This window comes from Triticum aestivum, chromosome 1B (genome assembly GCF_018294505.1).
Source record: "Triticum aestivum cultivar Chinese Spring chromosome 1B, IWGSC CS RefSeq v2.1, whole genome shotgun sequence".
NCBI lineage: Eukaryota > Viridiplantae > Streptophyta > Magnoliopsida > Poales > Poaceae > Triticum > Triticum aestivum.
The window spans coordinates 32967599-32982209 of NC_057795.1; the positions used below are offsets into that span (position 1 = coordinate 32967599).

Below are 14611 nucleotides of genomic sequence, written 5' to 3' on the forward strand. Positions count from 1 at the left end.
AGACATCCATGTTGGTCTCCAAGAAAGCTGATAAAAACTATCTTGACGACAATGAGGGAACCCAAAAGTCCTGTCCTTATGTAGTGTTCGAGTTACTGGCCACTACTACTGGCACAAGCTCTTCGAACTCGCTGCCTGAATCAGTTCATCTTCTTGAGTCTCAACTTCAAGTTGAAAGACATCGATCAGATGTGTTGCGACAGGAAGCTGAAGGACTGAGGAAGTCCCTGCAGAATTCGGATGCATATTTTCTGGTGCAACAGCAAGCGCTGGAGGATTTAAGCGCCAAACAAGAGAAAGTTAATAAGCTTGCTAAGCATCTTGCCAGCATTATGGGTACCCAGAATATTGTTTCTTGAGATCTTCTAAAGTGGTTTAAGTTCAGGATTTGTTTTGCTGCGGCATTTATTTGCGCTGGTCGCCAACTTTGACAACCAGTGTATATGATATGCTGCTTTGTTTCGTATATTTGCACTGGTGGCGAACTTTGATGCCCAGTGGATGTAATATGTGTAACAGCCGTGATAGTCTAGCATAAGTTGCTTGCTTATTTATTTCCTTGTTGTCTTGTTTATTTATTTGCTTGTAGTCAGTGTAGTTCTTTTTAAAACTAGGCCACAATAACCATGGGCTAATATTTACTGTAGTCACACTGGGCCTCCTACGGGCCATAGAAACACTGGGCCTTCTATGGTCCGTAGAAACAGTAGGCCTTCTACGGGCCGTAGAAACAATGGGCCTTCTACGGGCCGTAGAAACAATGGGCCTTCTATGGGTCGTATCATCAATGGGCCTTATACGGGCCGTATGACCATAACGGGCCATCGTTAATAGGCTGTATTTGATGACGCTATGAAAACGGCCCAACGTATTAACGGACCACAAACGGGCCGATGTAACCACGGGCTGAATTTGGCCCACAAGCATAAAATGACAGTAACGGGCCGTAAGTAAACGAATGCTGGAAATGAGCCCAAGAATAAATGGGCTCTGCGAAGGCTGAAAGATAACATTCGCTGGAAATGGCCCAACTGAATAACGAGCCCTTAATGGGTATAAAGTGATATACTGTTCATTACGGGCCAGTTTCACCACGGGTCGTTAGTGGGTGTAAAGTGATACACTGTTCATTGCGGGCCAGTTTCACCACGGGCCGTTAATAGTCCAAGAGTTACATAGGGCCTCATATGGGCCGAGAGACGTCATGGGCCATACATGGGCCAGAAGTGAAAACAGGCTGGAATCATATTGGATGGCCCAGATGACGCTACTGGGCCTAATTCGGATAGGGCGTAACGGGCATTGGGTTAGCGGGCTGTAAATGGGCTATATGCGAACATGTCGTTAACAGGCTTTCCATGGGCCGGCCCGCCACCTTTTGACCAAGTCAAACGGGCCAGCCTTTTCACAGGAATGGGCCTCTGTTGGGCCGTGCCACGTGTCGACGTATCATAGGCGCCTTCTGTCCAATGAGTGGATGACATCTGTCCCAACGGTGAGCCGACACGTGTTTCCTCCAGCCAATGATGATTTTACACGTGAAAAATCCCCATTGATCGGGGCTGTTAATGGGTTATCGGATCCAAAACCCGACCCGATAGCTTAATGGCGTTCCGTTACGGTGGATGGCACGTGTCGGTCACCCTTAACGAAAGCAGTGTTGTGACGCGCGATTTATCGTCATGGAAGTGGACACTTCCATGATGATAATTTTGGTAATGTCATCGAACACTTCTACGATAGCACAGGTATGACTATCTTGATTCTGTCATAAATTTGTCATGGATGTACATGCATGACAAAAAACGCGACTTACTGTGACAAACACGTATCATCATGGAAGTGTATTTTTTTTGTAGTGTTGTCAGTAGCGGGTTTTACACACGCGCGCTACTGTTAAGTAGCAGCAGCACTCCTTTTTGATCCGCGTTGCTGCTAAGATTCTGTGTATAGGGTTTAGTAGCGCGAGCGTGTCCTCAACCTGGCTACGCCATTGGCTGGAATCCACCGCGCCTCCATGGCCCTAAGACCACAGGAGACGAGGCGGACTGGCGGCGGCGCAGGCAGGAGGTGGAGAAAACCTAAGATTAGGAGAGGAGACGGTGGCTTGGAACAGAAGTTAACCACAACTATCTTTGCACATTAAGGCAACTGTAGTATACGTGATGTGCTAGGGACAAAATTAGGCCCAGTTATTTTGCCGATTCCCCCATAATCTTAAGAATGTACCCTTCACCCAACTTCTCCCAAAATCTTGAACCCATACTTTTTTTACAATCCTAACTAGTTAGGACTTGAACAACTAGGTTTGTAAAAGGAAAAATGGGTTCATGATTTTGGGAGAAGCTGGATGGAGGATCGATTCTCAAGATTCTGGGAAAATCGGTCAAAAAAACTGGGCCTTAATCTGGTGCTAAACATTAAACGATGTAGGTGCCATTAAAATGACTACATTTAGCAAAGAACCCAAGACTCCGGACAATACACACTTGCATCACCAAGGTCACATAAGTTGGCCGACTGATCAATAAGGCTAGACCATGGAGGCATGGTCGTGGGACATCGGCAGACACCGGATGAGAACAACATTTATTGTTGGGATGTTGCATCCTCTTGGTGCAGAAGTTGGAGAATCAAACAAGAAGTGTTTATTTTTATTTTTGAACATAAATGCAAGGTTTATGTTTGCACTTTATTACACTTAATATAAATTTAAGAAAAGATGATGGTGCTATTATGGTGCAATATCCAATCCATGTAGGTGGCTAGATAACTTGGGAACTAAGAGAAGCTTCTCCCTTCTGCGCACCATTAGCCCAAACACCTCCGTCATATCAACATCATTTGGTTCCAACCCTTGGGGTAGCTCCCAATCAAAATAGTACATAAGTGTCGCCAACATGATCTTTATGCTGCCAATCACAAAGTTGATTCCAGGGCACATCCTTCGTCCTGCCCCAAATGGCAAGAATCGAAAATCATTTCCCTTGAAATTGATACATGCTGCATTGCCGTCGTCTAAAAACCTTTCAGACATGAATTCATATGCGTCCTCCCAGGAGCTCGCATCTCTGCCAATAGCCCAAGCATTAACAAATATTTGTGTGCCACTCGGAACTGTGTAACCATCGATGCAACAGTCAGCCATTGCAAGATGCGGAGAAAGGAGAGGCGTCACAGGATGTAGCCGGAGCGATTCTTTTATGACTGCTTTCAGGTAAATCATGCTGTTCTGGTTGACTTTGCTGAATCCTCCTTCTCCCTGATGTATGTTGTTACTCCTGACCTTGTCTTGTAACTTCCGCATCATGTGTGTCCTCTTTACAAGTTCAACAAGGGTGAACTCAAGGGTTTGAGATGATGTGCTTGTTGCTCCAAAAAATATGTCCTGCGAATATTAACAAGAAATCTGTTAGATCAACCTAGCCAAATCCACATGTACTGTCTCCGCTATGAAATGATGGTGTGCATGACATGTGTAGTTATTTTATTTAGGTATTACTGCCGGAAGCATGGATGCTTACTGTCAGTATAGCTATGATGTGCTCTCTGGTTAGGTCATACTCTTGTTGGACAGATAGCAGAACGTCGATAAAATCAGCACCCTCTTTCTGATCAGACATCACACTGTCCTTGCTATCGTGCTCATCAATTACCTTTTCAAGTAGATCAGCCCATCCCTTCTTCATTCTCTCGGCTTTTGCACAAACAACCCACTTGAGCACGCAAACCTTAGCCAGGACAGGGAAGTACTCCTCAAGGATGAATCCTCCTAGCAGTCGTGTGCTATCATTGATCAGGTCCTGGAACAGCTTGTTACGCCCTTCTTTCCGGAAGAACTTGCCTGATATAGCGCGACACGCAATGTCATTTGTGAACGAGCTTAGCAGCTCACTCATGTCCACCGTTGAACTTGTTGCGACTGCCTCATTGATCTTGGCCATGGCAATGCTCACCTATCATTCATATGTTAAGACGTCAGGGCTAGCTAATTTTTCACAGCTATTAGCCTCTACAAAATGAAATTTATTCTTTCTTGAGGTACTTTTTAATTGTCATGGAAAGTAAGATATGCATACAAACTATTGCCAGAATACGTAACCAAGATCAGAGACTATAAAAAACAATTACAATGACCTAAGTCCCCCCAACCTATCTAGGACCCAGCCCGCAAGCCGGTTGACCTGGAAAGCTCGGCTACCTCCATGCCTCTTCTCTATTTCTACTACTTACAATGACGTAAAGTTCCCTTTCCTGCCAGGCACAACGCTTCATCCAACCATAAGTAGCGTTCTCGGTCCCTCTCTCCGTTTTGATTTTTTTCCCTCGTATCTTTGTTTTTTTCCCACCCGTTTTCCTTGAAAATTATTTTAATTAATTATACCATCTTTTACTGATTATGTTTCTCCAATAAGTTTTCAGCAAATAAAATCCTAAAAATTATTTAGTTAGGTATATCACGAGAAGGAGTTAATAAACACTTATTTACATGAACAATATGAGCAGATAAATCACGGGTTAACATACTTATAGAATATTTACCCCGTTGCAAAGCACGAGCAATTATCAAGTCAACAGAAAAAATAGGGACCAGTAATTCAAAGTTGTAAGCTGGAGCACGACGGATGGAAAAGAAATATGTTAACAGTTTTTAGCAACATTTTTAAAATAGCACATACCATGTTCATATAAACATATTCCGTCAAAGAAATGGTTTGTTTTGTGGCATGTGTATAAAGAAAGGGATGTGAAAAGGTCCGCCTGGATGTGAGCTGTCAGATCGGGTGTAATCTCGTGGCTGCGTTTCCCTCATCGTTGCAACTAAAGTCATGGCGTGAGTTCCCTTTTGTAACACAGGTCCTGTTGCCGAAACATTTTAAATAAAGATTGTGTTGCAGATTTTCTTTTTACAACAGAGGTCTAGTTGGAGTTTTTTTTATGTCTTTACTTTTTTGCAACATAGATGTTGCTTTGGAAGGAACTTTTGCAACACAAGTATTGTTGAAGAAAAAATGGCAACAAAGATCTAGTTGCAATAACGCTGGAGAATAGTGTGGTGCGGTGCCCGGGCCACACACAGGACATGCGTCACGCGCTGGAGGCGGCGGATGACCCTTGCTGGATCACGCGCTGGAGGCGGCGGATGTCGTGCTCCGACTCTTGTGACCCCCATCCTTCGTTTGGCCAGCGCCGTCCCCTCTTGCAAGTTGCATCAATTCGGTCAATTGTTCTGAAGCACTACGTCCCCTGCATGCCTGTCAGCTCTTCCCTAATATTTTGACCGAGATTACTACAACGGTTGCACCGCCTGGCCTACGGGACAATCACGTGCTCGCTAATCCTGTTGAGCAATTGACTGCATTTTTTTATGGAGCAGTCAAGTCGTTTGTTGAATACCACGTTTGGCATAAACAACCAAATAGGCTCATGAATATTTTTCATCCTTGTGTGCAATTTAAAGTTTTAAACAACAGTAAAGTTAGAGGTGAATATGTTCATATTAAATGACCTCCTCCTCACAGGCGCTGCGGAACGACTGCACCTTTTTGGCACTCAGAAGGTGGGTGGTGACGAGCTTCCTTGTCTGCCGCCAGTACTCACCATAGGGGGCGAAGCCAACGTCCAACATGCCGTACATCATGAAATCGGCGACAACAAAGTGTGGGCGTGATGCGAGGATGTGGTCGTGCGTGCGCAGCACGGCCTCAGCGGCACGCGGTGATGATACGATGAGAGTAGGCACGGTGCCAAGCCAGAGGAGCATGAGGTCGGGGCCATGCTTCCTGGCGAGATCACGGAGGCAGACGTGCGGTATGGAGCCGACAAGGTGGAGATGGCCGATGATGGGCAGCGCCATTGGTGAAGGTGGGAGACGGCGGTTTACCTGCTGCCTGTCTGCTCTCTTTGCAGCGAACCTAGTCAACGAGTAGTGTACAAGCACGAGCACAAAGAGGAAGAAGAGAAAGAGAAACCATTCTCGTGGAGACGCCCCTTGAAGGAGTTGGTGTACAAGGTCTTTCATGATGTTCGTACGCCAGCAGCTGCGTAGGAGTTGAGCTGTGAAACAGACTAATTTATCATCTACCAGCCAACTCTTGCTTGTGAATCGCAGGGGTAGTATCTTATTTTATACTACAAATGTAGGGCTGCGCTACTAGTCTTCAATTTGTTGTGCTCATACTGTCATACACGGCAGCAACAAAGTATCATATTCCAAAGTAAAGAAACATTATCGTAGAAATTTCTATTCTATGCACGAAAATACACCTCGTTTTCTATAGGAATTCAGATACATGACATCTCACTTTGTATGATTTTCTTATGTCTTATTTTTAGGATAAGAATATCTTATAAATAGAAAAGTCATAGGAAATTAGGTGACATGTATCTTGATTTCTATAAGAAAAGAGATGACATTTGATTCATAGACTGGACTAACTACCGAGTGATAGGTGGTTAGTAACAAATCCGTACGACTGCATACATGCGAGGGGAGCGACGTATGCACGCGTGAAGTTGTGGCAGGGACAGCATTTTTACACATGGATGCATATAACAACAAAACTGATGATGTTAACAAATATTCCTTCAAAATGTTTTATAGCTCAAATTGTTGGTCTGATTGAAAAACGTTTTCACATAAAAAATCATTGTGATGAGATCTTCGAAACTAAAACCCATGCTGGTATATTTTGATGACCTTTTTAAGGCAAAAGTTCTGATCTACATAAACTACCACGGTGTTTACAATAAGGTTACTGGTGTGTATCTACTATTTTTTTGCGTGTCTCACACTACTAGGAAAAGGGCTATAGATGATGTGGACACTAATGGCGCACCAGACATGTGGTGCGCCACTACTATATACTAATGGCGCATCATGTGTTGGTGCGTCATTAGTGTCTAATACTAATGGTGCACCACTAGTAACAATTTTTTTTATTATTTTTTTTAAAACTAGTAATGGCGCACCAAGTGATAGTGCGCATTACTAATTAAACTAGTAATGGCGCACCACATCCACGGTGTGCCACTAGTAAAAAGTTTTCAATTTTTTTTTAATTTATTTTCAAAACTAGTATCGGCGCACAAGGGGATAGTGTGCCATTACTAGTTAAACTAGTAATGGCGCACCACATCCACGGTGCACCACTAGTAATATTTTTTCAATTTTTTTTTCAAAACTAGTAATTGCGCACAGTGGGAGTGGTGCGCCATTACTAGTCACTCCCACGGTGCGCCATTACTAACTTGGCCCAAAAATTCCACCGAATGCACCCCCCTGACCGCCTTTTCATTTAAAAAAAAAAGAAAATGATGGAAATGTCAAAAAAATTAAAAGAAAATAAGTTTCCCATGTGATATGTGGTCTAGTTGTTGGGAAAATTTACAAATATGAATTTCGACTTTATTTGCAAAATCTCTCTGAAATTTGTAAAATGGGCATAACTTTTGCATACGAACTCAGATTAAAAAGTTTTTTATATGAAAAATCATCTACTCGGAAAGTTAAATCCGAATTTAACCAGGAGAACCCCGTTAATCATTTTCAAAATCCTCAAAAACCTAACAGAAAAAAAGTTACGGGGCTTTCAAGATCTAGAGGCAAAAAAATTCAAAAAAAATTAAACTTACTAGGTGCGCTATTAGTAATAGAAAAAAAATTGGTTTCAATTTTTTTTTGGAATTTTTTTTCGAAAAACGATACATAATATGACCGGGAAGTTTGAAATATTTTTCAAAATTTCATCATACTCATGAACATGAACCAAGTCGTAGACATCAACAAGTTTAATAGGATTGAAATGATTAATATTTCAACAAGTGCCTGTTAAGTGAGGTGGTGCTGGGGTTGGATAGAACTGTGAAGTTAAGCGTGCTCGGGCTGGAGTAGTGTGAGGATGGGTGACCTTTCGGAAAGTTAGACCACTTAGTGCGATTTGACTTGAGATTAAGCATATGGCCTTGAGATTAAGCCATAGTGACCCGAGATTAAGAAAAAAGAAAAAATGATAAAAAAAATTGAAAAAAAAATTGAAAAAAAAAATTTATGAAAAAATATTTGAAAAAATATTGTTACTAATGGCGCACTTCTATGTGGTGCGCCATTACTAAGTCAGATAGTAATGACGCACCATGGGCCATACTAATGGCGCACTGCCTGGTGCGTCATTAGTATCTGATATACTAATGGCGCACCAGTGGTGCGCCATTAGTAAAATATTCTAATGACGTGGTGTTAGTGGCACACCTGTAGTGCGCTATTAATAGGTAAAATAGGTGCGCCACTAGCAGGCCTTTTCCTAATAGTGTCAATTTTACCATGATATTTGTAAGTAAATTATCAGGTCTACAATACCACTGCCTATTATCGGTGTCGTGCCTGACCGCAAGGTGAGGTCCATCGCCGACACGACATGACCTATTTATAAAAACCGACTTTATTGGATTTGTATTTGAAAGAGATTTTTCATGATATAATTTTTATGACATATAGTTTATATTTTATTAGTTCAATTCATGGTCAAACTTTGACCAAAAATAAAAGAAGGCCTCATAAATCCGGACAGAGTAATACTAATCCTGCCCACTGTAGAAGTTTTATCGCAACTGAAAAAACTTGGCATGAGAGATGTTGCCCGGAGACAAAAATGCCGTTCGGTTCTGCTGTTACGCGAGGACACAAATGTCCTTTTTGTCAGCCAGGAAAAGAGGACACGCGTGTCCAAAATCGGCTGGACGAACCTGCTCCGAGTGGGTTCGGTAAAGATGTGCAGCAGTAGCGTAAACGTACGCGTCACAGCATGACAAGTCCATTAATTAACGTGGCGTAGCACGTGATAGCATTAGGGTGCACCATATTCGATGTGATGCCGTACTTGGTGACTAGGTGAATGCAGCACTTACACGGCACGTAAGTTTTGATGGGTGGATCAACGATCTTAACTGTAGATTGGATGTGTATTGCTTGAGCTGAATTATTTTTTTTTTTGACAAAACTTCTAATCTATTCATCTTTAATCATGACAGTACAACGAACACCAGAAATATAAAAAATTACATCTAGGTCCGTACACCATCTAGCAACGACTACAAGAACTGACTCGCGCGGCGTCATCGCCCTTTCCTCATTGGAGCCGGGCACAACTTGTTCTAGTAGATAGTCGAGAAGTCGTCATGCTAAGCCCCCATAGGACTAACGTAGTAGAACAACAACCACCGTCAATGAAAAATAGCATAGATCGGAAGAACCCAACTTGAAGAAATGTGAATGTAGACCAGATCCGAACAAATTCACAAAGGATAGCTCCGTCGGAGACACACCTCTACACGCCCACGGACGATACTAGATACACCACTGGGACAGGGCTAGGCGGGCAGAATCTTATTCCATCTTCAGGGAGCAGCCACCGTCTTGTCTTCCTGAGTAGGAAACAAAACGTAAAAAAAAATGAAAGAAATATCTAAAAACAGAGCTCTCCCGTCGGTAAGGGCCATGATCCACCATGCCATCATGGCATTAAAGCCACCAGAGACGTTCCCTAAAAAAAATAAAAGGCCACCAAAGACGTGGTGGACCGGTGCCGGCACCCGCAAGAGACGAAGGAACCTTAAGCTTTTCTTGGGAGGGTTTAGCAAGAAAGTTGTTATGATTCCATGGAAGAGGAAACCGATAACTGCTTGGTTTATTGCAGGCAACGGGACAAAAGTCTTCACAAAGTGCACAGCACACCAAGCTAAGCTATGATTAAAGCGCCACAAGACATGCAAGAATGCATATTCGAGTCAGGTGGTAATGATGTGTGGTAATATGGCTGCTAATGAATGGGGGTGTGTGGGACGACGAGATTTTGTGCCCAGGCTCAGCACCACCCACAATGAATAGAAAATTCAAAACAAATACTAGAATAATTCAAAAAAATCCAAATATTTTAGCATGGAAGAATTTGGTGCGCTCCAAGTTTTAAATCATTTGAACATCTGAGTAGCTCGCAGCAAAAAAGGAAATTTTGGGGTATACGATTTTTTACTGTTCATGTATCATTCTGGTCCAATTTGTCCTTTTTTGTTCAGAGCTACTCATATATCCAAATGATTTGCAATTTGGAGCACACCTCACGCATCAAATTATCAGTCATGCAAAAAACATTAGGTTTTTTTTGTATTTTTTAGTATGTTTTGTGAATTTTCTCTTCATCGGATGCAGATGAGTCTGGGCTCAAAAATGAAAATTCGGGGCGTATGGAGAATGCTATGGATTCGAGCTCTATTTTCCTCTTGGTTCTTGAATGTGTGGTTTCTGAACCCATTGAAATGACCAGAGAATCATGCTATTTCAACTTTGCTAGTCCTTGGGAACTGCATAGCGATGGATAATTCAGAAGAGAGGAGGAAGCGGCGTTGAGGGCGGTACACAGATGTTCTGTATAGTATTGTGGTGACAAATGGTGAATAGATCGAAAGTAAAAATGAAGAAACCAAGTGCATAGAAGCTCCAACACAAAGTAGGGTCTGGGAATGGATTATAAGAACCTAGTCTTGCCCCTGAGAAGTGCAATGCGGAGAGGTTGGTTTGAACCAAGGACCTCTTGACACAAGTGGGGAGGACATCACCACTGCGCCAGGCCTGCCCTCTTGAATAGATCAAAAGTATTTCAAAAAGAAAACAGAGAACTCGAAAGAGATGATAAAAATCATGCTCAGGTCCCTAGTATATGTCGAGCGGGGTCATCGCCGGGGACGGCACCGCTTGGGACGGTGATAGACTCTACGCAGAGGAAATAACTTGAAAGAATGGTAGTGACCGGCAATGTCCGGAATAGATTAGGAATGACATAAATGGTTCTATCGTACCAAATGTGATGACAATGTCTAGAAGGCCAGAACCAGCCACAAGCTTAGCCTATATTACTTCTCCATCTCTCAGAAACAAATGTCAAGGTCGTCAAACCATACTAGCAAAGCGTGTTTCACAGTTCACCAGGAAAGACCAGTGCTATATTTCCTGCACAGGTTCCATGGAGAAGAAACGGGTGGCCATCATCGGCGCCGGCATGAGCGGCCTCACTGCTTGCAAGCACGTGCTTGAGCGTGGCTTCCAGCCACTCATGTTCGAGGCGGAGGCTGACACCATCGGCGGCGTGTGGGCGCACACACGCACGCCTCGACGTGCCTCCAAACCCCATGGCCACAGTATGAGTTCACGGACTTCCCGTGGCCGCCGAGCGTGTCGGATTTGTACCCGGACCATGCATAACGAGATCATCGAGTACCTTCGCCCGTACGCGTGCCACTTTAGCGTGCTAGAGTGCATCAGGTTCGGCAGCCGGGTTGCTGCTCTGGAGCACACCGGTGCCGAGGAGGAGATGATGGCATGGGAACCCCGTTAAATATTTTTAAAATCCTCAAAAACCTAACAGAAAAAATGTTACGGGGCTTTTAAGATTTGGAGGCAAAAAAATTCACAAAAATTCAAACTTACTAGTGGCGCACCGTTTGCTAGGTGCGCCACTAGTAACAGAAAAAAAATAGTTTCAAAAAATTTTTCAAGAATTTTTTTTTCAAAATATGATACGTAATATGAACGGAAGTTTGAAATAATTTTTCAAAATTTCATCACACTCATGAACATGAACAAAGTCTTAAACATCAACAAGGTTTAATATGATTGATATGATATGCTGGAATTTAGTCTATATTGGGGCAGCCCAATAACTATTTCAGAAATTCCTAATAAATCCTAGAGGCCCACTTAGCCCATTTGTGCAAGGCAAGGGATACTACTAAAGTTTAGTCCCACATTGCTAGTTTAGAGGAAGTTGGACCTCTTTATAAGGGAGGCTCCTTTCCCACTTGTATGAGCATGAGAACAAGAGGGACATCCACGCGCGCTCCTCCTCTGCCACCCGCCCTGCCGCGCCGCGCCGCGGGTTGCGGGAATGAGCCGATGTCTAATTTTTGCCACGCACTACGGGTATACGAAAGGTCACCTGGGAGCTGAAAAGTTTTGCGGTAGTGGATAATGAATACGAACGGCGCACCTCTTCGCGTGCTGCCTGTTCACTTCGTCTCCCTCCGTTTCTTCACCTCCCGGCACAGGCTGTTCGCGTCCCTCTGCTGTGCCTATATAAGAGAGGTCGCTCCTCTCCCGAGAGATACATCAGAAGGTCCTCTTCCTCTCGCCATACAGTTCCAAACTCTGCGCTACTACTGTCTTCCTCATCCCGGCTTGCGGCGTGCACCGCGCGTCGGGACAGTAGGCCTCCGAGACCGCACCTTTTGAGTCCTGTACGGGAGAAGGGTGATAAGGTTTTTGGGAAGCACTCAGCGTGACTACTGGTTGCTTCATCACGAACGATCCGGTCGCCGACGACTACTTCCCCGACGACGACTTCTTCCCGGACGTCCACGACCTCCTCAATGACATGGCAGGCGAGGACACCGACCCCAAGTCCAACGCTTCTACTGCTGCTGTGCCGTACGTGTTTTTCTCCTTTCTGTTAGAAGTTCTGCTACAGTTCTTGGCTCTAGTTTCTGCCCTACGTATGTTAGGTTCTATGTCGTATAAGCAACTTCATCTAGTGTCTGTTCTACATGTGTTTAGCTCAAGTTCATATATGCAGACGATGTTTACCTTCTCTCTGTCAGATTGCATGACTTGCTTTATATTTGTTGTTTTAGTCATGCTTTATCTACTATTTTTGTTAATAAAATCATTCGGTAAATTGCTCATATTTCCAACAATCTAAAAACCTTATTATAGGCAATTGACCCCGAGTGGTTTTGTTGCTTCCATGAGACCTCCTATGATTGAGGGTATCCACTATAAGAGGTGGCGCGTGAGAGCAGTCTTATGGTTTCAAACCATGATTTGCTATCACGCCACTCTTGGCAAACCTGAAGGAGAGCAAGATGCCCAACAGGCACAAGCTTTTCAGAAAATGGATACCTTGTTTAAGGCTGCTCTCTTGAGTGTTCTTGGTGAGAATATTATGGATGCTTATGCGTCAATTGATAATGGAAAAGATATGCGGGACACACTCGAGGCCAAGTTTGGGGTCTCGGATGTCGGCACTGAGCTGTACATCATGGAGCAATTCTATGATTTCAGGATGACTGAAGAGCACTCCGTGGTTGAGCAGGCTCATGAGATACAGTCATTTGCTAGAGAACTTGAGCACTTCAATTGCATGCTACCGGACAAGTTTGTTGTCGGGGGTATCATCACTAAGCTTCCTCCTTCATGGAGGAACTTTGCTACCTTACTGAAGCATAAGAGACAGGAGTTTTCCGTTCCGGATCTCATTGGTACACTGGATGTGGAAGAAAAGGCGAGAGCAAAGGACACACGTGCTCGATGATGGAGTCATGTACCTAGGGTAGGATCACAGACCTGGTCTAAGTATCCTGCCCAAGGTCACCCTTAGAAGAAGTCACCTTCCAGTCGACCAACGAGGGACTCACTCGACTGACTTGAAGGACTCGACCACGAAGACTCACTCGACTACCAGGAGGTCAAAAGGCACTCTGCACTGCAACGGCCTGTAGTTAATTAGACTTTATGGTAGTTAAGACACTTTATATGGGACGTTAACAGTAACGCCCCGGACTTAATGTCCCTTAAACCCTTCATTACGTGGGCTGGCTGGGGTCCTGGCGCACTCTATATAAGCCACCCCCCTCCACAGGCAGAAGGGTTCGGCACTCTGTAACTCATATACACACAATCCACTCGACCGCCTCCGGGCTCCGAGACGTAGGGCTTTTACTTCCTCCGAGAAGGGCCTGAACTCGTACATCCCTTGTGTTTACAACCTCTCCATAGCTAGGACCTTGCCTCTCCATACCTACCCCCCACTCTACTGTCAGACTTAGAACCACGACAGTTGGCGCCCACCGTGGGGCAGGTGTTTTTAGCAATTTTGTGGAGAAGTTGCGATTCTTCCGAGTACTTTCATCATGGTGGCTGCTGGAGTTTTGGTCGAGGGTCGAGAGATCCGTCTCGGCGCTCTCACCTTCATCGCCGACGACTCCGCCTGGCTCCAGGAGGCTCCACTCGACGTTGATGCGCTCCCCGTCCGCGGTGCGACGCATTTTCGCGCATGTGTCCGCGGCGTTCTGCTGCGGCAACCGTCGACCCCGTATCGGTCGACATCCCCATCGACCACCCTCCCGGTCTCCCGCCAGCGCAAGCGCTCGGGCCGGTCGAGGATTCAGCGGTGGGTGAGGCACGCGGTGGCTCGCCAGACGGCCACCACCCAAGTTGCGGCAATCGAGCCCGACGAATCTCTCTACGGCCTGTTCGATCTGTCGACTGGCTCCGTAGAGACCGCATCCGAGTGCGATAGCAGTGATCCAGCGGCGGAAATCTGATGGTCGACGGGCCCCGCAGTCCCCCTGGCTTCGCCCGTGATGGTGGAGCAGGCGACGGAGGCGACCCCGCACGAGACCACGAAGAGTACCAGCCCGAGCCACTCGACTCTCTGCAAAGAGAAGAACTTCGCCGCAGGAACGTGGATGTCCTGCGTACTCCCATCGCAGGAGAAACCCCCGAGGCTCGCGCCTTGGAGGAGGCACGTTTGGCCAATTTGGCCGAACGCACTCGACTGGA

The 14611-nt window shown here is 44.9% G+C and overlaps 1 protein-coding gene across 1 annotated transcript; it reads right to left on the bottom strand.

The window, feature by feature from the left end:
* Window positions 1-2734: 2734 nt before the first annotated feature.
* On the bottom strand, window positions 2735-5857 carry LOC123085702 (indole-2-monooxygenase-like). The gene is made up of 3 exons (XM_044507390.1): window positions 5510-5857; window positions 3525-3956; window positions 2735-3388 (listed from the first exon to the last, which is right to left on the bottom strand). Exons 1-3 carry the CDS (start codon window positions 5855-5857, stop codon window positions 2735-2737), a joined length of 1434 nt encoding a protein of 477 aa, XP_044363325.1.
* Window positions 5858-14611: the final 8754 nt, after the last annotated feature.